This window comes from Oncorhynchus clarkii, chromosome 17, assembly GCF_045791955.1.
Source record: "Oncorhynchus clarkii lewisi isolate Uvic-CL-2024 chromosome 17, UVic_Ocla_1.0, whole genome shotgun sequence".
NCBI classification, from domain to species: Eukaryota; Metazoa; Chordata; class Actinopteri; order Salmoniformes; family Salmonidae; genus Oncorhynchus; species Oncorhynchus clarkii.
In genome coordinates this window covers 41,671,753-41,694,443 of record NC_092163.1, presented here as the reverse complement: position 1 = coordinate 41,694,443, position 22,691 = coordinate 41,671,753, and the positions used below count along the sequence as shown (strand labels likewise).

The 22,691-nt window shown below is 44.2% G+C and overlaps 1 protein-coding gene across 12 annotated transcripts in view; it reads left to right on the top strand.

The window, feature by feature from the left end:
• LOC139370866 (pleckstrin homology domain containing, family A member 6) overlaps positions 1–21,921 on the top strand; it is a 185,712-nt gene extending 163,791 nt beyond the window's left edge. For 10 of the 12 annotated variants that reach the window (XM_071110690.1, XM_071110691.1, XM_071110694.1 and 7 more), the window contains 11 exons: positions 312–423; positions 687–826; positions 4,105–4,260; positions 5,387–5,486; positions 6,144–6,250; positions 6,517–6,672; positions 7,379–7,534; positions 15,965–16,098; positions 16,339–16,496; positions 19,678–19,785; positions 21,537–21,921. In XM_071110690.1, coding sequence (XP_070966791.1) covers positions 312–423; positions 687–826; positions 4,105–4,260; positions 5,387–5,486; positions 6,144–6,250; positions 6,517–6,672; positions 7,379–7,534; positions 15,965–16,098; positions 16,339–16,496; positions 19,678–19,775 — 1,317 coding nt within the window. In that variant the 3' untranslated portion in view covers positions 19,776–19,785; positions 21,537–21,921. The remainder of the gene's footprint in view (positions 1–311; positions 424–686; positions 827–4,104; positions 4,261–5,386; positions 5,487–6,143; positions 6,251–6,516; positions 6,673–7,378; positions 7,535–15,964; positions 16,099–16,338; positions 16,497–19,677; positions 19,786–21,536) is intronic. The other 2 variants (XM_071110695.1, XM_071110696.1) reach the window with 1 other exon arrangement.
• Positions 21,922–22,691: the final 770 nt, after the last annotated feature.

The following is a 22,691-nucleotide window of genomic DNA, read 5'->3' as shown; positions in this document are numbered from 1 at the left end:
GTTTTGCTACGTTTTGCTACAGTGTGCACTAATCAATGCAACCCTGTTGTTTTCTAAGACAATAAGGCTACCTGGTGTCACTCTCTCGCACTACTCTGGTCTTATAACTGAGCCACCGACTGTAACTCCTGCATCACTCACTGACTTGTTTTCTAACAGAATACTTGATAATAACAAAAATATGTTATTAACAAGCTATTATTCAGTAGTAAACTTAAAATGTTATTCTCTAACATTTTCCTCTCCTCTATCCTTCTCGTATCACCTTTCCTTCCCTCGTCTTCTTTCCACCCCCTACTCTCCTTGGTCAGAGTGAGATGGTCCATAGACACATTCAGAAGGAGTTCTGGAGAGTTCAGGAAGTGTGGGAGGGGCTCCACAAGAGCAACCTTTCCAGAGGCACAGACACAGCCAAACACAGGGGTACGCATCACCTCACAACAACATAACATACACTATAGTCTCACACAAATATAGTAATTGCCACTCCAACACAAGATGATAATCGAATAAATTAATAAATATGAGTATTTGGGTGAACAGTATGCTACATGCATATCTAACTCCCTTCTCTCTTTTTTTAATCAATATCTCCTATCTTCTTTTGTTTACGCAATTCTCTTTCTTGTCCTTTCCTCTCCTCTTCTATCATGTCCCCCCATCTCCCTTTCCCCTCTCTCCCACAGTGGCCAGTGGGGCATCAGGTTCCTTTAGCACCAATAGTCCTGCCAGTCCCCTGAGTTCAGTAAGCCTCACCAGTCCACTCAGCCCCTTCTCCCCAGTGCCCGGCTCCCAGGCTTCCCCCACCAAACAGCTGGGTCCGGAGGTAAGCACCAGCCCTTCCTACCACCCACGCAACCATCCAAACACCAACCTGGGTCTCCACCTGTGCCCTCAACCTAACACCCACCTGAGTCCTCAACCTAACACCCAGCCAGAACAAAGTGTTCAACTAGGTCCTGAATCCAACACCCAACTAGGTGCTGATCCAAATAGACCAGTGTCTGAGCCAAAAACCCACCCGGGTCCTCAACCTAACATCCACCTTGGTCCTGACCCAAACACAAAATACCCCCATATACACTCTTTACCTCACACCCAGTCCAGGTCTCTCAGTCCTGAAACACAGTACGAAATCCTGTACTTAGTCACCCAGTCCCGTCCTAAACTTAAATCCATACTTAACACCCAAACAAGTTCTGAGCCAAATAGGCGCACTGGTCTTGAACGAAATGTACACCCTGGTCCTGAGCCAATCTCCCAGCCTTGCACTTGCCAAGCCAACCAGCTTGCCCCTGTAGAGAGTATAGACACCCAGCAACATGCACAACCATACACCTCCCAAGCCAACCAGCATGACCTTAGAGACACCAAAGACACCCAACCAAACGCCCGCCCCAACCCCAACCCCACCCACAGCACCAGCCAAGTCAATCAGCTTGCCAATATGGACAGTACCCATCTAGAGCCATACAGCCACCGAGCCAGCTCTGGAGTTCCAATCCTCCAAGGAGACAGCCATAGCTTTACCCACTCACCCACCCACCCTGCCAAACTAACCAATCAGCAAGCACCTACTGGCAGTAACCCCAGCCACCAACACACCCAGCTAGCCAATGAGCTTTCCCCTCAGCTAAAACAGCAAGCCATTGGCTACAGGAAAGATGTTCTCCCAGACCCACCTTCCTACCGAGCTAGCTACCCTGCCTTCCTCAGATATCCACCTCAGCACACCCACCTGACTGTCCCTGAGACCAAGTACTCATCTTCCCGCCAAAACTCCTGTCTGGTTAGCCAACTAGCCTGTAGCCATACTCCAGACCCACATAAACACTCCCTACCACCTCACCCCAGGACCAGAGTTCTCAGTACTGAAACACAGTGCCGGGTCCTCTGCTTAGCCACTCAGTCCCGAGAACAATCCCAAGGACGATCCCGCTCACGTACCCGCACTCGCCCACTCACCTTCCCCAACAACCAGCTAGATGTTAGCGACGGTGCTTACCCTACACCCCACACCCCGATACCACCACACACCCATCCAAACAACAGGCCTTAGGTCAGAGTGTACAGGAAGACCCATCTATAGACCTGGTGGACAGTACTGTCACGTCTAATCAAGGTGGGTGGAATCAGGCGCAGAGAGCAGATAGCGATATAAAGTTTTATTCTCCGGTGAACAAAAACAAACACGGTCAACCCAAACACACACAGGGTGAAATTATCCAACACAGGATAACAGACTAACCGGAGAATAAGAAACACAAAAACACCGATAGACGAAAATGAATGACAACAAACAATCCCGCACAAAACAAGGGTGGGACAACCTACATTATATACAGACACTAATTAACTAAACAACACACAGGTGCAACCAATCAGACAAAACCAACAGATACACGAAAAGGGATCGGTAGTGGCTAGTAGGACGGTGACGACGACCGCCGAGCACCGCCCGAACGGGCAGGAGAGCCAACCTCGGCGGAAGTCGTGACAAGTACGGTGCCACAACCGCAGCAATTGTAGCCCACACCAGACAGACTTGACACAACAACAGTTAGAATGTGATGTTGTACTATGTTATGATGATGCAGCTTATATTACAGTGTATTGCCAATAGTAAAAAGCATAGCTGGAAGTTTGAAACAGAATGTGTTATGCTTTCTGGGGAAAAGTTGAGGCTGAAGGTGACTAATGGTCCTAGTCAGTGGTTAATAAAGTTAAAGTTCCGTGTCCAGCAGGCTCAGGGAATCCTCACTGAAGGACATTCCCAGGAAAAAGGGAAGTCATGAGTTTTCAACCTGCATAACACATAGTTAAATAATTATATAAAGTGCCATTTCAACATCAATGACTCCTTTCACTGCCAGAAAAAAAAACTAGCTCTGAAGTTCCTGTAGTGCTGTTATTGTCCAGGGCGCAAACACACGTTTTCCTTTCATCTCAAATCTAAAGAGCATGACCTGGTGTGTCCACCAGGCAACAGAGAGCCTTCACATATCTCCTGATCCACTTAGCTAAGATTCAGTTAGAGGCAGTTAGGATGACAGGTTATTTCAAGTGTTCTGCGTAATCCCTGGCCAACTACACAGACACACATTATTTATAGAAACATAATTGGGAGGTGGAGCAGAAATGTGGCGATGTGGAAATGTTCTCCTGTTTCTTCACGGCATCACTCACTATGCAGAACATGGCACTCAGTGGTGTAGGTCTGTGGGATACACAAAGTGCCAGGCAGACCGTCCGTTCAGATCCGCACCTCTGACCAATTAGGAAGTTGTGTTTTCATCCATCTTATCTGTGGTTGGATGGCCGTGTGATATAGTCCTCCAGGCCTTCAGGGTCAAAGTGTCTGCTGTTCTTCTTTCCTCTATGGTGCTTAATCAATCAATAGATTCATTCATTGGTATCAAGGAATATGATAGGCCAAGAAATCCCCTCAGCGGGTTTCCCAGGTCCATATCAGCTGATTGATTAAAAGTGAGGGATGTAGTTCAGACGATACGGAGGCGCTCTGGCACTGGGGACGGATCCTCCTGTTTTAGTATGAAACCCTGAAGCCTGTAGTGCTCTGCCTTCCTCTGGCTCTCAGCCAACTCTCTCTTTCTCTCTGTTGGGAATGGAGTTCATAATGCCGCTGAAATTTGAATTATAGTGCAGAAAGAGCAGAAAATAACAGTTGATTTTGTGAATCATATAAGCCTACGTATCATCTGTGTTGCGTAATAACTGTAACTGTTTACAGTGTCTGTTGAAAACTGTGGTGCTACTTTCTATCTTGTTTTTCAAATTCAGCAGCAATCAGTGGTCTGTATCAGTACTACTAATATGATTAGAATGCATCAGTGTGTGCATTCATGCTAGCTCTCAGTACAGGCATCTCATTGGACACCTGTGACCAATTACCCCTGAAGTTCTTGGGGTCGGGGCTCCATTCCTCAAATCGTCCCATGATCCTCTCTGCTCTGCACTCCGCCTGGCTTTTGTCACTCCTCCTGATGCACAGCGCTCTCTCTTCCTCCTCCTCCCTTCCTCCTCCATCCTTCCTTCCTTCCCTCTCTTCCTCTCCGTCTCCTTCCCTCCTTTTCGTGGCTGTAGGACATTGGCCCGCCACGGCCACCACTTCCCAAATCCTACTGCCCCCTGGAATCGCCCCCCTCCATCCCCCCTCTGCCGTTCGACAGCTCTGCCTGGCCACGCAGCCTGGGCCTGGAGGACGGTTACATTGACGATGAAGAGTCCCACAGCAGAAAGGTATTTGGTGACGGGAGGGTGGGAGGGAGTTACCGTCCCTGCCATGCCCCCGGCCACGCCCCCAAGGAGGTATATGTCCATAACCACTGATTCAGGGACAGATTTATTTTCATACCCCTACTGGGTAAAGTAAGGATAAGCGGTATAATAAACTGATCCTAGATCTGTGGTTAAGGCAACTTCTACCACAAGCGCAGTTGTTACCTGTCCTTGAAGCCATCACTGTCTTCCCCAAAATGTTACCGAACTCCTAAAGCTTTTTCATTCCTCATCACCCAATCCCTCCACCATACACACTCTCACACCTCTCCGTCTGTTCTAGTGCTTCACTACTCATGGCTCCTATTCCACCATCTCTTCCTTCTTTCTCTCGCTCTCCATCTCGGCTTGTTTCAGCTCTCCAAAAGCACCAACACTAGAAATGATTATTCTCCTCAGTGACACTGGTCTCACCTTAGTATGCTCTTACACATTGAACAACAGCTGTCAATCAATCACTTTCTATGGTTGATACTGCAAACTCTTCATACATTTAACAGCACATTTGATTATTGTGTGGCCAACAATATATTCATCAGTTGACCAGTAATTAATCAAACATGTTCTAAAGCAACAATATCAAACAAAAACGAAAACACAATGCAGTATTTTAAATATAATCTAACAATTCATTCTAGTGTACTGGGTGCTTCTGAATGCTACGGCTAAGCTAAGGGTGAGTTGCAGGTTCCCATAGGAACGCTAAGGTGGTGGTTTCTTTACCATGTTGTCTGTGTGTCAGTTGGTGTAGTGATGTGGTAGTAATGTGACTGTGCTCGTCCCTGTGCTAGTGCTGTGTCTGTGCTGTAGTGTGTAGACCGTGCGCTTCCGCTTATGCCGGATCTCTTTCCAACCATTGAGCTCTGGAATCTGCCACTATATCTGTCAATAACCCCATCATTGCTGTCCACACTAATGCATATTATGTAATGCATTCTGTGTTTGGGTAACCATATGGCTAATAGCTACCTGCGTAGCTGGGTATGATGCTGTTGCCTGAATAGTGCCAACACTCTCCTGGTGTGTAAAGCTCTTACTTTTGATTGGGTGATGATTCATTATCGCCTCCTCGTGTTCTGTGTTGCAGCAAAAGTATGGTTACCGACAGGATGTGTCACCGGGAGAACGGACCAATAGCAACGAAGCTCAGGAGCTGGATCAGGATCGACAGGCCAACATGAATAAAGGTACAGGAAGCAATGGAGCCTGAGTAATGAAGTTCTGGTTTGTCAGTCTGCATAGGCAGCAATGACTCATACCTTGTAGTCTACTGTTTGAGGCCTTTGTGTGTAAATGTGTAATTATACCTTGCATTTAAACTAGCAGAGTTATACAATCTCTATGGTGCCAAAAAGGGGAGTTATATTTCAGTTCTCTAAACCTGTACTGGAGCTACTGTGAACTTCTTTATTAATATTACATATGACTTCTTTCGCAAATGCATTTCTGATCTAATCCCCAACTGTTAGACAATGCTAAACCTTTTAAAAAAAAAGAAGGCTCCCCTCAGACTCGGAATGAAATCCACTTCAAATGTCAAACCAAATCTAATAATAGATTAAATGACATCATAATCAAGTATATACTATTGCTAGCACAAAAACAAAATTAGATTACTAATACGGTCCTCATGACTAGCTGGACCTTATAAAAGTCAATTGTTTACAGAATAATAGATTGGATTATAGCCCCCGTGACTCATCCTCTGTGTGGATGCGTCCCAAATGTCATCCTATTCCCTACATAGTGCACTACTCTTGACCAGAGACTATATAGGAAATAGGGTGCCATTTGGGACGCATCATGTCATCCTCTGACACGCTGTTTGTCTGTCCCCTGACCAGTGGGGATTGTTCCTCCGAGAACAAAGTCTCCAATGGAGGACCAGGGCCACTCCTACGACCATGGAATCACCCGACGCAACGGCAAAGTGTCCAATGGAATCTCCAGGGTAGGCAGCATGCCCGGAGAGGGCATTATGGAACTCAGGAAGCTTATCATCATGTGGATGATGTGATGTGATCAATAGACATGATGTATTGTAACTATATTATGATATTTTACCGATTTGATGTTGTCTTTATGTTGTGGGCCTATGTCTGGTGTATTGAAGGGTGCAATCAAATTGATCCTTTAAAAGATCATGAAATTTGACGTTTTATCATATTCCATTGTCATTCCCTCCATCATCATTTCCATGTCATTCCTGTGTCACAGGAGCGCCCGAAGAGTGCAGTGTTCCCTGCTGAGGTGAAGTCCAAGATGAGCATTGAGGAGCAGAACGAGCGTATCCGTAGGAACCAGAGCAGCTCTGTCAGGGACAAGAGACGCAGCCTGAACCTGGGTAGCCAGGCAGGCACAAACTACAGAGTGGTAGGCTCTCATAACTATTTACATATACATATAGATTGATAGCCAGCCACCAAGAATATGTACTGCACGTTGAAATGTAACTTGAGTAGGATCCAATATATTGTTCTGGCTAGAGGTATTCTCGGGTCTAAAAAGTTGGACCTGGACCCGGACAGACCTGAGGACAATTCAGACCCGGACCTGAACGGACCCAGTATTTTTTTAAGGGGGATCTGGACCCGAACGGACCCGAGAACCATCAAACCTGAACCCGAATGGACCCGACGACAACCAGACCTAGACCTGAGTGACAAAAAAATATATGTTTTTCAGCCAATTTGCTCTTCTGATTTATGAATACATTTTTTTATGTTGGCTAGGCCTGTCAATAAATTCACCTTATTAGTGTAAAATAAATATGCAATAGGCCATGCGGAGCTGTGGTCAGGTACATTCAGTTCCACACAGGTCTATCAGCTGTAGTTACATAGATCCGAAACCCGATGAAAATCAAACAGGATCCGATCCGGACCAGAGGAAAAGTTTGAATTTTGGGCCCCAATCTGCTCGTGTCCCAGGTCAGATCTGGGGTATTCGGATTTGGGTGGATCCATGAATACCTCTAGTTCTGGCCCCTTGGCTGTCTCTCCTGGCCATGTTGATTGGCTGTGCCTTTGGTATTGCCTCCCAGTCTCTTTCCTAATTGTTTACCTCTGTGCGTGTCCAGGTGAAGCGGAGGCTAACAGCCCATGAGGTGGACATCAAGGACCTGGAGGCTGCAGTACGGGGCGAGGGGGTGCTGGAATCACCCCGGGAGGAGATTGCTCGCCTCAGACGGTTACAGATGGAACCTGACCACTACGACCTGGACATCGGCAAAGAGGTGAGACACACTCTGGAAACCAAAACAGTGTAATAAAATCACTATGTGACTATGATCCAGTCGTGAAATGATATCCCAGCAAATATGACCCCATTGGCCCCATGTGTGTGTTTGGTGGGGAAGGTGGGCAGGGGTTAGCCCACACAAAGTACTCACCAAGCCCACACCAGCCCAACACGGACTATTCCAGAATTGGCTAGCCCACACCAAACCTAGCACAGGCTAGCCCACACCAGCCAAACACGGTCTAGCCCACACCAAGCCCAGCACAGGCTAGCCCACTACTTAATAATGTAGAGGTGGGGGATAATTTGAATAATCAAGGTCATGGTTTGAAAATACCCCAATTCATGTTGTTTAGTTAAAAAATTATACAAGATAAAAATTACTGACACCATTCAAACCAATCAGGGTTCGTAATTTTCAAGCCAATTGTTTCGGAATCACATTTTTTCAGCTAGAACCTTATAATTCCAAGGTGACTGTAACGTTGTGTGAAGGATCGGGAAACAGGCGCAGGAATGGGTAATAGGATTTTTTATTGCCCCAATTACATTGTGCCATGTAAAGGCATGGGGACAAAGACCAAACAAACATGTATACAAAACACAGGGTGGAAACCCGAACAAAAGTGCGAGGAGTACCTTGAATACATACACGGGACGAGAACCGAAAACACAAGAGTACAATGATACACCACAGGACGAGACCCGTAATCATATATGCACAATTTGCACGGCACAAAAGCCAAAACAACACAGCACAGGTACTCACAGGCACAACGGACATGGAAACAATAATCAACAGCCCAATGATAAAACAAAGGTCACATTTCATTTATACAAATACAATCAGTGAGGAATATGACACAGTTCAGTGCCTAGAGGCCGGTGACGTAAACCATTACTGAGAGTGCCATTCCAGTTTAAGTGTTCTGTTGTATAATGTAAAACTTTTTATTTTTTTAAATCCCCATTTTCGTGATATCCAATTACAATCTTGTCTCATCGATGCAACTCCCCAATGGGCTTTGGAGAGAAAAAGGTTGAGTCATATGTCCTCCGAAACATCACCCGCCTAACCGCGCTTCTTAATATCTTCCCACTTAACCCCGAAGCCACCCGCACCAATGTGTGAGAGGAAATCAATCAAGCCTTGAATCAAACCCAGGTTTGTAGTGATGCCTCAAGCACTGCGATGCAGTGCCTTAGACCGCTGCACCACTCGGTAGGCTATGTAATATTTTTTTTGTCTTGTATATTGCCAATGATGAAGTCTGTACAGTTGATATATTAGGAATTTTCTCTTGTAAAAATAATAACACACAGTACTGGTCAAAAGTTTGGACACGCCTACTCATTCCAGGGTTTTTCTTTATTTTTAAAATTTTCAAAATCCAAATATATGTTTTATTTGAAATTCTTCAAAGCGGCCGCTCTTTTCCTTGATAACAGCTTTGCACACTCTTGGTTTCCTCTCAACCAGTTTCATGAGGTAGACACCTGGAATGCATTTCAATTCACCTTTTCACACGTACCAACAAATGGGTGAGATCATTCAACAGTGATCCCTGGAGGGTATGCTCAAATCGGTTTGATAAGAATGCTTATTTAGAACATCCAGTTTCGATTGACTCAACAGTCAGGATTTGAGCTAGCCACACTGTATTTTCACAGAAACATTTTGCACAAACATAGTCCTTACAAAGTTATGTCCTGAATGTGACGAGTTGATTTTTGGATGCAATGTTCAGACATTCACAGAAGTAGCAACATCATACACAATCATCCAAACCGGAAAATGTAAGCTACATTAGTCCTAACGCTAACTGAGGAAATATTGACGTTACACAAGCGGTCATATTTAAATAACTCTCGGCTGACAGAAACAACAATATGAATTAGCTAACATCAATTACTATTCACAATGAATCACATCACAGGTGAGTTCAACATTGATTGATTGAATAATTGAGTAAAATGCTTTCTAGAAATCGAAAAGTAATAAGATGATGGGTAGTTTGTGTGCACCGCCATATTTGTTTTTCGCGTCAACCAAAGATAATAAGAGAAGACAAGATGAGTTTGGTCTGTTTGCAGTATGCTTGTTGAAGGGGGGGTGTCATCTATGATCATTCACTTCCCTTTCTTCACTTCTGTAAGTTTACCCAAAAGATGAGTGAACCATTCCTAGACATACAAACCCTAGACATACAAAACCCCTAGACAATACAAAAACTGGCGTACCCACCCTAGTCACACCCTGACCTAACCAAAATATAAAGAAAACAGAGATATCTAAGGTCAGGGCGTGACATTGACAAGTTGAAACATACCCTATAGATAATTAATAGGCAGCTCGTGTTAACTGTTCTGTTGCGTAACAATCACATTTTGGAACAGTGAGTGCATTCTGACATCACGTGCATAAAACAACTCACTCTGGGGCGACCGTTGAAGAAATGTGGAACTCACGTTTGAAAATTGTAAGAGGTGTGCCTTATTAAAAGTTAATTTGTGGAATTTCTTTCCTTCTTTCCTTCCTTCTTAATGCATTTGAGCCAATCAGTTGTGTTGTGACAAGGTAGGGGTCCATATTATTATGGCAAGAACAGCTCAAATAAGCAAAGAGAAATGACAATCCATCATTACTTTAAGACACGAAGGTCAGTCAAACCGGAACATTTCAAGAACTTTTAAAATTTCTTCAAGTTCAGTCACAAAAACCATCAAGCGTTATAATGAAACTGGCTCTCATGAGGACTGCCACAGGAAAGGAAGACCCAGTGTTACCTATTCTGCAGAGGATAAGTTCATTGTAGTTACCAGACTCAGAAATTGCAGCCCAATAAATGCATCACAGAATTCAAGTAACAGACACATCTGAACATCAACTGTTGAGTGGACACTGCGTGAATCAGGTCTTCATAGTCGAATTGCTGCAAAGAAACCACGACTAAAAGACACTAATAATAAGAGACTTGCTTGGGCAAAGAAACACGAACAATGGACATAAGACCGGTGGAAATCTGTCCTTTGATCTGATGAGTCCAAGCTAGTGATTTTTGGTTCCAACTGCTGTGTCTTTGTGAGATGCAGAGTAGGTGAACAGATGATCTCTGCATGTGTAGTCCCCACCCTGAAGCATGGAGGAAGAGGTGTGATGGTGTGGGGGTGCTTTGCTGGTGACACTGTCTGTAATTTTTTGGAACTCAAGGCACACTTAACCAGCATGGCTACCACAGCATTCTGCAGTGATACGCCATCCCATCTGGTTTGCGCTTGTGGGACTATCATTTGTTTATCAACAGGACAATGACCCAACACACCTCCAGGCTGTGTACGGGCTATTAGAAGGAGAGTGATGGAGTGCTGCATCAGATTAACTGGCCTCCACAAGCACCCGACCTCAACCCAATTGAGATGGTTTGGGATGAGTTTAAATGTTTTATTTCATTTACAAAAGTGACCTGGCCAAGATAAAGTAAAGCAGTGTGACAAAAACAACAACAAAGAGCTATTCACACATGGGATAAACAAACGTACAGTCAATAACACAATAGAAAATCTGTATACGGTGTGTGCAAATGAAGTAAAGAGGTAAGGCAATAAATAGGCCATAGTGGTGAAGTAATTACAATTTATCACTTACCACTGGAGTGATAGATGTGCAGATGAGGATGTGCAAGTAGAAAAACTATATATATGGGGATAGTTGGTTGGATGGTCTATTTACAGATGGGCTGTGTACAGCGGCAGCAATCGGTAAACTTCTCTGACAGCCGATGCTTGAAGTTAGTGAGGGAGATATACATCTCCAGCTTCAGGGATTTTTGCAATTTGTTGCAGTCATTGGCAGCAGAGAACTGTAAGGAAAGGCAGCCAAAGCAGGTGTTGGCTTTGGGGATGACCAGTGAAATATACCTGCTGGAGCGCGTGCTACGGGTGGGTGTTGCTATGTTGACCAGTGAGCTGAGATAAGGCACATCTTTACCAAGCAAAGACTTATAGATGACCTGGAGCCAGTGGGTTTGGCGACAAATATGAAGCGAGGACCAGCCAACGAGAGCATACAGGTCACAATGGTGGGTAGTATATGGGGCTTTGGTGACAAAACGGATGGCACTGTGATAGACTGCGTCCAATTTTTTGAGTAGAATGTTGGAGGTTATTTTGTAAAGGACATCGCCGAAGTCAAGGATCGGCAGGATAGTCAGTTTTACGAGGATATGTTTGGCAGCATGAGTGAAGTAGGCGTTGTTGCGAAATAGGAAGCCAATTCTAGATTTATTTTGGGATTGGAGATTCTTAATATGAGTCTGGAAGAATAGTTTAAGAGGAGTTGGAGGCAATGGAAGGAGTGTTATGTAGCATTGAAGCTTGTTTTGAGGTTTGTTAACACATTGTCCAAAGAAGGGCCAGATGTATACAGAATGGTGTCGTCTGTGTAGAGGTGGATCAAATAATTAACAAGAGCGACATCATTGATACAGTTGAATTCGAAAGTTTACATACACTTAGGTTGAAGTCATTAAAACTAGTTTTTCTCCCACTCCACAAATTTCTTGTTATCGTTTTGGCAAGTCAGTTAGGATATCTACTTTGTGCATGACACAAGTCATTTTTCCAACAATTGTTTACATACAGATTTTTTCACTTATATCACAATTCCAGTGGGTCAGAAGTTTACACACACTAAGTTGACTGTGCCTTTAAACAGCTTGGAAAATTACAGATTTTTTAAAATGTCTTTAGAAGCTTCTGACAGGCTAATTGACATAATTTGAGTCAATTGGAGGTGTACCTGTGGATGTATTTCAAGGCATACCTTCAAACTCAGTGCCTCTTTGCTTGACATCATGGGAAAATCAAAATAAATCAGCCAAAAACATTGTAGACCTCCACAAGTCTGGTTCATCCTTGGGAGAAATTTCCAAATGCCTGAAGGTACCATGTTCATCTGTACAAACAATAGTATGCAAGTATAAACACCATGGGACCACGCAGCTGTCATCCTGCTCAGGAAGGTGATTATGATATAATTTAGGACCTTGAGTGTGGCTGAGGTGCACCCGTGACCAGCTCGGAAACCGGATTGCATTGCGGAGAAGGTACAGTGGGATTCGAGATGGTCGGTGATCTGTTTGTTCACTTGGCTTTCGAAGACTTCAGAAAGGCAGGGCAGGATGGATATAGGTCTGTAGCAGTTTGGGTCTAGAGTGTCTCCCCCTTTGAAGAGGGGGATGACAGCGGCCGCTTTCCAATCTTTAGGAATCTCAGACGATACGAAGGAGAGGTTGAACAGACTAGTAATAGTGGTTGCGACAATGGCGGCGGATGATTTTAGGAAGAGAGGGTCCAGATTGTCTAACCCAGCTGATTTGTAGGGATCCAGTTTCTGCAGCTCTTTCAGGACATCAGCTGTCTGGATTTGGGTGAAGGAAAAGCAGCCCCCCCCCCCCCACCCACCCCGCTGCAGAGTTGTTGGCCGGGGTTGGGGTAGCCAGGTGGGAAGCGTGGCCCGCAGTAGAGAAATGCTTATTGAAATTCTCAATTATCGTGGATTTATCAGTGGTGACAGTGTTTCCTAGCCTCAGTGTAGTGGGCAGCTGAGAGGAGGTGCTCTTATTCTCCATGGTGTACCAAAACTTTTTGGAATTAGTGCAAATTTATGTTAGAAAAAGCTAGCCTTTGCTTTCCTGACTTTGTATGGTGGTTCCTGACTTCCCTGAAAAGTTGCATATCGCAGGGACTATTCGAAGCTAGTGCAGTGTGCCGCAGGATGTTTTTGTGCTGGTCAAGGGCAGTCAAGTCTGGAGTGAACCAAGCGCTATATCTGGTCTTAGTTCTATCAGTTTTTGAAAGGGGCATGCTTTTTTAAGATGGTGAGGAAGGCACTTTTGAAGAACAACCAGGAATCCTCTACTGACAGGATGAGGTCAATATCCTTCCAGGATACCCGGGCCAGGTTGATTAGAAAGGCCTGCTCGCATAAGTGTTTTAGGGAGCGTTTGACAGTGATGAGGGGTAGTCGTTTGACCGCGGACCCATAGCGGACGCAGGCAATGAGGCAGTGATCGCTGAGATCCTGGATGAAAACAGCAGAGGTGTATTTAGAGGGCAAGTTGGTCAGGATGATGTCTACGAGGGTGCCCATGTTTACAGATTTGGGGTTGTACCTGGTAGGTTCCTTGATAATTTGTGTGAGATTGAGGGCATCTAGTTTAGATTGTAGGACGGCCAGGGTGTTAAGTGAAGAGTGAAGGAAAAGCAGCCAACAAGTGCTCAGCATATGTGGGAACTCCTTCAAGACTTTTGGAAAAGCATTCCAGGTGAAGCTGGTTGAGAGAATGCCAACAGTGTGCAAAGCTGTCATCAAGGCAAATGATGGCTACTTTGAAGAATCTAAAACACTTTTTTGGTTACTACATGATTCCATGTGTGTTTTTCATAGTTTTGATGTCTTCACTATTATTCTACAATGTAGAAAATAGTAAACAATTAAGAAAAACCTTTGAATGAGTAGGTGTGTATCCAAACTTTTGACTGGTACTGTATATACAGTGCATTCGGAAAGTTTTCAGACCCCTTCATTTTTTCCACATTTTGTTACATTACAGCCTTTTTTTTCTTTTTTTTCCTCTCATCAATCTACATACAATACCCCATAATGACAAAACCAAAAAAAGTTTTTAGACTGAAATATCACATTTACATAAGTATTCAGTCATTTTACTCATTACTTTGTCAAAGCTCTTTTGGTAGCGATTACAGCCTCAAGTCTTCTTGGGTATGGCTTGGTGCACCCTTATTTGGGGAGTTTCTCCTGTTCTTCTCTGCAGATCCTCTCAAGCTCTGTCAGGTTGGATGGGGAGCGTCTCTGCACAGCTATTTTCAGATCTCTTCAGTGATGTTCAATGGGGTTCAAGTCTGGACTCTGGCTGGCCCACTCAATGACATTTAGAGACTTGTCCCGAAGCCACTCCTTCATTGTCTTGGCTGTGTGAACTAAACAAAAATATAAATGCAACATGTAAAGTATTGGTCCCATTTTTCATGAGCTGAAATTAAAGATCTCAGAAATGTTCCATACGCACAAAAAGCGTATTTCTCAAAAATGTTGGTGCACAAATTTACGTCTTATGTCTCTGTGAGTGAGCATTTCTCCTTTGCCAAGCTAATCTATCCACGTGACAGTTGTGGTATATCAAGAAGCTGTTTAAACAACATGATCCTTACACAGGTGCACATTGTGCTGGGGACGATAAAAGGCCACTCTAAAATGTGCAGTTTTGTCACACAACACAATTCCACAGATGTCTCAAGTTTTGAGGGAGCTTGCAATTGGCATGCTGACTGCAAGAACATCCAACAGAGCTGTTGCCAGATCATTTAATGTTAATTTCTCTACCATAAGCCACCTCCAAAGTCATTGGCAGTCCATCCAACCAGCCTCACAACCGCAGACCACGTGTAACCACGCCAGTCCATGACCTGCACATCCTGCTTCTTAAGGGTGGGCTTATTTCAGGCAGTGAGGGCTGCCCTTGGAGCAAACTACCTTGGTGCCAATATGGAGCCGATGATCATAGGTGCATCGGCACAATGTGTGCAGTCTACATGGGTCCAATGTTTTAACCCTCATTTGTTTGCTGGGAAAAGATGAGCTTATTTCAAGCAAAGTGAAGGCTGTCCTTACAGGATATGGGCTGCCCACACTGGGACACACTGGGGCAATGCCTTTGGGTCCAATGTGGATTCGATGAGGAAAGGCACATGGGCCCAATGTGGGCAGCCTACTTTTAGACCGCATTGTGTTAATCTGGGCATGTTTGCTGGGTTAGCGCTTAATGCAAAGTTAATGAAACACTTTGATAACAGCCTGAAGTGATTTCAGTAACACTTCATTCTGTAGTGCTGTCTAAGATGGTAATTGTTTTATATTTTAAAATGACATGATAATTGCTTAGTTTTATATGAACATTAAATTCTCTAGCAACAGCTCTAGTGGACATTCTTGCAGTTAGCATGAATTGAGGAAGTCAGCTTCCTCAAAACTTGAGACATTTGTGGCATTGTGTTGTGTGACAAAACAGCTAATTTTAGAGTGTCCTTTAATTGTCCCCAGCGCAACGTACATCTGTGTAATGATCATGCTGTTTAATGAGCTTCTTGATATGCCACACTTGTCAGGTGGATGGATTATCTTGGCAAAGAAGAAATTCTCACTAACAGGGATGTAAACAAATGTGTGCACAACATTTTAGAAAAGTATGCTTTTTGTGCGTATGGAACATTTCTGGGATCTTTTATTTCAACTCATGAAAAATGAGACCAACACTTTATATGTTGCATTTATATTTAGTTCAGTATAAATGGCCCATAAAGTAAAAGGTTACAAAACCTCTTCTGACATGTGTGGTGTCCTCAGCTTTGTGCTCCAGACAAGGTTCTGATCCCGGAGCGCTACCTGGATGTGGAGCCCAACACTCCTCTCAGCCCAGAGGAGCAGAAGGAGAAACAGAAGAAAGTAGAGAGGATCAAGACTCTCATTGCCAAATCAAAGTAAGTACAGACACCACAAACTACTGTCCAACACACCCCTCACTCACACATACGTACAGAAGTGTATTTACTCACATTTTGACTATACTTTCTCTCCGCTCCATCTTCTGTTTCACATAAGTTTTATGAAATGCCACATGCTCTGTATTAAAAGTTATAATTTAATCTCCTTTCTCTTGCTCTCTTTGTCACACTTTCTCCCTCCCTTCTCTCCCCTGCCACCTCTCCCTCTCCCTCCAGTCTCCAGAATGTGGTTCCCCTATTGGATGGTCCTACTGAGGGGGGCGGTCCTCATCACCAGGGCAACCCAGAGCAGAAGATCCAGGAGCAGGAGAAGAGGATCGAGATCTCCTGTGCTCTGGCCGCCGAGGCCTCGCGACGCTCCCGCCTGCTCTCCGGTGAGGACGCCTCAGCCGCCTGCCGCTCCACTGCCACCACCCCGACCACCCTGTCACCACGGTTACTGCCTTCACAGTTACCGTTGCCCACCCCGACCGTGGCCCTGTTGCCCCCCTGCCACTGAGGGGACCCCCTAGCGATGACAGGCGATGTGTTGCTGAAACACCTCCCCCTTCCTCCAAAACCCCTTCCCTCCTCCCCTCTATGACACACATTTCCTCTACCAATCACTGAAATTATCAATCCCTCTCCTGTTTGCAACACACTCAACACTCAGCATCAATGACAGCTTTTTAGGGGTTAAATTGGAGGTGAACATAGTGGAACTGCCTTGTTCGAAAGAAAAATATTTTGATAAAATATATACAGTAATTTTGGGGGGAAAAGTTTCTAAGGCCCAGTTTCATGAAGAATAAAATCCTAATATAACCCCTAGTTACATCTCACTGTCAAATGTCTGCAAAATATCCGCTGCTTAAACCCAGCCAACCACACTCCTTCACTCCCTCATTGTCTGCTGTACTGCAATATACTCCACTATCCACTGTCCACTACTCAACCACTACCTAACCCAAACCAACCACACCCTCAGTTCCTCACCGTGTGCTGTAGTGTGCACCTGGGGTGTTTTCACTAGAAACCAAAGGGAGCAATTGGGATGAAACGGGGAGAAACCTACCTGAATTTGTCTAATATCAAACTCTCGTTGTCTTTGCGGTACATTTTCCATTACAAAACATTTTGCTAGAGCTTGCGACACAGTGCATTAAATGAAGAAAAAAAACTGGTCACAGTTACACTCATTGCTATTCAAAGATCTGTATCCTCTCCTACAAAAACTGTTCATAAACCTTGTCATTTCGCAGGGCATCCAAAGACAATGCCACATGTTACCTGTCCCTGTTCCCAGAGCAATAGATTAACAGAGATATGATCAACTCAGATGAACCAAGATTTAGAATCTGTAATGTCGCCATGTTTCCACCAAGCGTTCTAAAATGATCATCTTCCATTGAGAAATCCAAAGAAGAATGCATTGTTGTGGAAAGTATGGTGCCAGCAGGGAAGATTTACCAAACTGTTATCTCTAGTTCCTGCTGTCTCGCTGTCTGTTTCACTAGTCCACTTCTGTCCATGCGATGCACGTTTGACCACAATATTGTTTTAGGACTCAACGCCCAACTGAGTATTCTTCTCAATGCATTCTCAATTGACGCTGATGAAGATTTTATCTAAAGTGCATTACAGGGGCTTGGAAACACGATGACGTGTCAAAAGTTGGCAAATAATGAGTATGACAACCTTTTGTCATCACCAGATTGCCTTTAGATGCAGTAGCACTTTATCTCGCTAGCTAAGACTGAGGGGACAGCATCGGATTGTAGCTAGCTAACATTAGCATTGCTGCATTTGATGAACTTAATTAGCTAATGGTAACATTTCCATTCCTTTAAAGTACATTTGACGACATCATAATGATGAAAAAGTGGTTTCCTACTAATTATTTGCCCACTTTAGCAATGACATCATATGTCCAGGCCACTATAGTGTACTTTAGATTCCTTAGCCCCTCTTCAGTGACTGTACACCAGGAGTGGTTTGCACCAGTTGTGCATAAAAAAGTTGGTCCTAAATAATGGTTCAGCGTAGATATGTCCGACTTTGGTAGCAGGATTTACACTTGTTGCACGCCCCCAAAAAATAACTTGTTGTAGCCAAATCCGGCATAAGCAATGCGTGTTCATTAGATGTGATGCTTCAAAGTGATGGTTGCTAGGCAGCGCCTGTTACTAGGCTGTTACCATCTTTGTGGCAGTTCTAAACTTTGCGAGGCATGTCCCATCACTTCGCAAAGCCAATCACAAAGCCTATCACTATGCATGAATGTTTTCTTAACCACAACTGGCTGGATGAATTAATAATTGCTGTGAGAATGAATATCACTGAATTACAAAAATATTGGGGTAAAGTATGCTAACGCCATTAAAGGCATTTATCATATTGTAATGAAACAGGCAGGGAGCAGGCATCGAACCCTCGACCTTCAAGCCCGAAATCCAGCGCGCAATCGACTTTGCCCCAAAAGCATGTTCATACGGCTGAGTCGATATCCGCGCTTATAAACCCAGGGTCGTTACACTATTATTGCTTACTGAAATTAAGTCATCCAACTGTTTTAAATACTTTAAAGCAATAGCCGTGTGTGGTCAACTATAACCCCACTGGAGCAACGCCCCCAGTAGCCCTTTTGGCACCAATATGCTGGAGGAATCTTAAGAACGTTCATAACAATGACATGACATGAATGAGTGGTGGAGGTGCAACCCATGAATAGTGAGATTGACATTTTTTTTTCTGAAAACTACAGCACAATTTCTCACCGCTTAGTACATATCTCTGTCTCTACCCTACCACAACCAACCACATATCACTTATGCATAGTCATCACAGATTATGATCATGGGAAATTGAACATAAATTTGTCAATGTAAAGTGATGACATGAAGGAATTTTTTTTTTTTTTTTTTAATCAAGTCTCATAGGACTCTTAAGTATTCAATCATACTGTGTGCTGCCTGCTATCCGTCTTAAAACCATACCTTTGAGCATGGTCCACCCTTGACTGGACAGATACTGTTATTGTCCAGCTGCACAGAGTTCAGTACCACGTATCTGTTACGCTGCTGGTGCCAGATCGCAGACTTTGTTTTATCTTGCGTCCAGAAAAGCACTTTGCAAAATGTTCAACCATATTATCTTTATAGTCATAATATCCTATCCACATATATTCTGCAAGTTTACCTACAATTTGTTACTTACGTTCATGCTTTCTGTCGTTACAAGCGTTTACTTTGTCAATGTAATCTAGGTAACAGCTGTTCAAACTGCTTCATTTTCTAAAGTCTTCTGAATGTGTGTAGTCAAACTCCAGATCCAGGTGTAACAATTTCTTCCGTGCAACATTCTATTGCTTACGCAGTACAAAGCTATACAGGCTTAGCACCATATCCCTACAGATGTATCCCCACAAGCATAACCATATCCTGTTATGCTTGTGGGGTGGAGTGAGTGCACAGTCCTCCCTGTTGTAGCTGCCTCAACCCTTTATTATTGCTTTACACCTTCATGTTTTGCTATTTGTTTTGCTCGTTCTCACCTCACACCCCCATTCCATTCCAGCCCAGTGCGCCCCCAGCCTCCCCGCCTCCCCGACCAACCTGGCCCCTCCCCCGTCCTCCACCGACTTCTCCGACTCCGTTCACATCATGAAGGTGTGAGTCTGTGAAGGTGAGTCCCCGCCCACCAACCACACCTGCCACCCCCTCCCCCCCTCCCTCTTCACCCCCTCCCTGGTCCCCACCTCCTACCTCACACCTCCTCTTTCACCTCTCCTGGTTTGGGCAGGCATCTTAGTTTTTCACTCATGTGATGTCTTGACCAATGGCAGCAAGTGGAAATTGTATTGCTATCTGCTTTACTCAATTGTTTTATTAACTGAAAACTGGTTTGGAATGCTCTCAATGAACAGTGCTAACACAATATTTATGTTTACTATACCGAAATAACCGTACGACAATCGTATATTACTACCAGTAAAATATCCCTCGAAGATTTGTGGAGGCCTCCCCCTGAAGTCGGGATTATCTGTCTCTCAGCTTGTGCTGATGTAGGACACGGAGAGGAAGTGAGACTGAAATGACGCTGTTAGAGAGAGTGCAGACAGCTGACTCAGATGTGAAGTTATCTATTCTGTACTTGTACACAGGGTTAAATTAGTAGTGCTAAGCAGGGACAATTCAAGATGGGGCCTCTGCCAGGGACCAGTCAATTTAGAGCTATGTTCTTTGAATGAAGCCAGGCTGCCACGTCCAACACATACTCAGCAATAAATGCCAATAATGATAAACTGCTGTTTCAGACTTGAAGCTAACAGCCGTCTCATTAAACTAATAGGAGGATCAAGCTTCCTGTCAGCACCATTTGGACCAGCGGAGATCAAATGTCAGATCGTTTCTGTCATTTTTAATTAGCTTATGTGCTTGGTTATGACCATAATCACCATAATCACGGTCCTGTCATTCCTGGACAAAAACATACAGCTCACAAACGATCCTGATTTACTTCCCCGCATTGTGTTTGACAAAAACAACTTGAGATATTGGCAAAAACATCTTGAGATATCCGCCTTACTTTTAAACATTGGTAGGGTCACACATGGCCCTTCCCAAAACCCAGGTGCACAAATTGAATGCAGACTTGAACAAATGGCACAACAATGCAATACCGTAAAAGAGCTTGAAGTCCTCGTGTAGTATCGTTAGTTCCAACCTAATGTCTTTCTGCTTAATTCATGGTGTTCAGGGTCTGTTGTCTGCATACTCACACCAAACGCTTTGATTCTAAATGTATTATATAAAGCGGCGGTCCCACTTCAATGGCTTTCTATTACCATTGTTGTTGTTTTCAAGCTGATGTTAGTTCATCAAATCAAATGATATTGGTCACATACATATGGTTAGCAGATGTTAATGCGAGTGTAGCGAAATGCTTGTGCTTCTAGTTCCGACAGAGCAGTAATTTCTAACAAGTAAAAAGGTGAAAAGCACCATTGTGGACTTGTACCCAAATTGCAACCATGCAGAGTATGTTCAGTGGAAAATGACTCAAGTCGATGTTGCACTGCAGCTTTCTCAGCCTTGTTGTAACATCTATTGAGTCCCCTCAATAACCACTCTTAAAGATAAAAGGGGCACATCCTGTACTCAACGACAGAACCCTCAGCAGTGATTGGTACAAACTGGTCTGAAGTGGAGTGGTTTACCAAAATGAGGCAGCACAGAGAGTTGTCCTGTGGTCAAATAAGCATTTAGAGAGTTGCACAAACAAATAGCAGAAAGGCAACTCATCTGAGTCTGGAAACATTTCCTTTCTCTGCTTTCAATTTTCATTGTGTCTTTGTTTGAGTGTTTTGTAAAAGTGAGTTTTACTGGGATTAAAGTATGTTTTCTCTCTCTCATCTCGCTCTCTTTCATCTCTAGCTCAAGCTCTGGCTGCCGTCAAGTTTGACGGAGCGTCCTTCTGAGGATCCACTGGAATATAAAAACAATGCCCAAAGAAACTGGTTAATCTCCCAGACCATCTGCCCACCGGTGTATAAACCCAATGACCTCCACAACAACACAACCGGAAACATGAGGCGGTCACAGGAAGTTTGGGAAGTTGACCACCTGAGGACTTTTTCAAGGCAAACAGACTATGATGGAGGCCCACACCTCTCACCACAAAGGGGTCTATAACGGCTCCCTCCACTCTCTCTCTATCCTTCACCACACTTACACAATTCTTCTTAGTCTAGGCCTGGCAGAAAATAGCTTCTCTGTAAGGGCAGGTAACGCAAACTAAACAAATGCAAATAAAACACAATGCTGTCATGTTTCACTATTTTGGGGATGATGCGTTTGACACAGCATTTGATACTACTAAGCTAGCCAGAAACCAGGGGGTGTATACAGCACTCAAACATGCTCTCCTCCATGCTACACTGACAGTGAGACTGTTTCAACAGTTTTTCTCCGTTACTCAGCTCAGGAAAGGTGTATGCTATAGAGAGATTAGAAGGTCCACAGAGACTAGAAGCCCAGGACAGTAGAGTTCTGTGACTGAACGGTTCAGGAGGGGACTTAACGTACGTGATGCACGGATCTCTGTTAAGATGAAGAGGGATTAGGACTGCCGGTGCTGGACTTCAGGAAGAGGGACTGGGGAGTGAGAGCTTCTTATTGGTGCAGAGAGCAGTAGAACCAATCAGAGGCTGATGTTACAGTGTAACAGGAAATGGTCACAGAAGAGGAGGCGGACAGATGGTAGTTCAAGAACCATAAAGAGAGATAGGAGTGGGAACAGTAACATAACATAGGGTTTCCCAAACTTGATCCTGGGGCCCCCCTGGGTGGACATTTTGTTTTTTGCCCTAGCACTAAACAGCTGATTCAGGATCGAGTTTGGGGAAACCCTGACACAACAGGAAATGGCCAATGTTGTTTTGTCTCTGATTGGCTCCCAGGTAATTGTTTCAAACTCAGTTAAACAGCCCTTGCCCTTCGACTTCCTGGCGTCGTCTTCGGAGGCCATTAGTGGGAGAGCTGTACTGTATGAAAGTATCCCCCCCCCCCCTCAATACAGTAGTCGCAGGA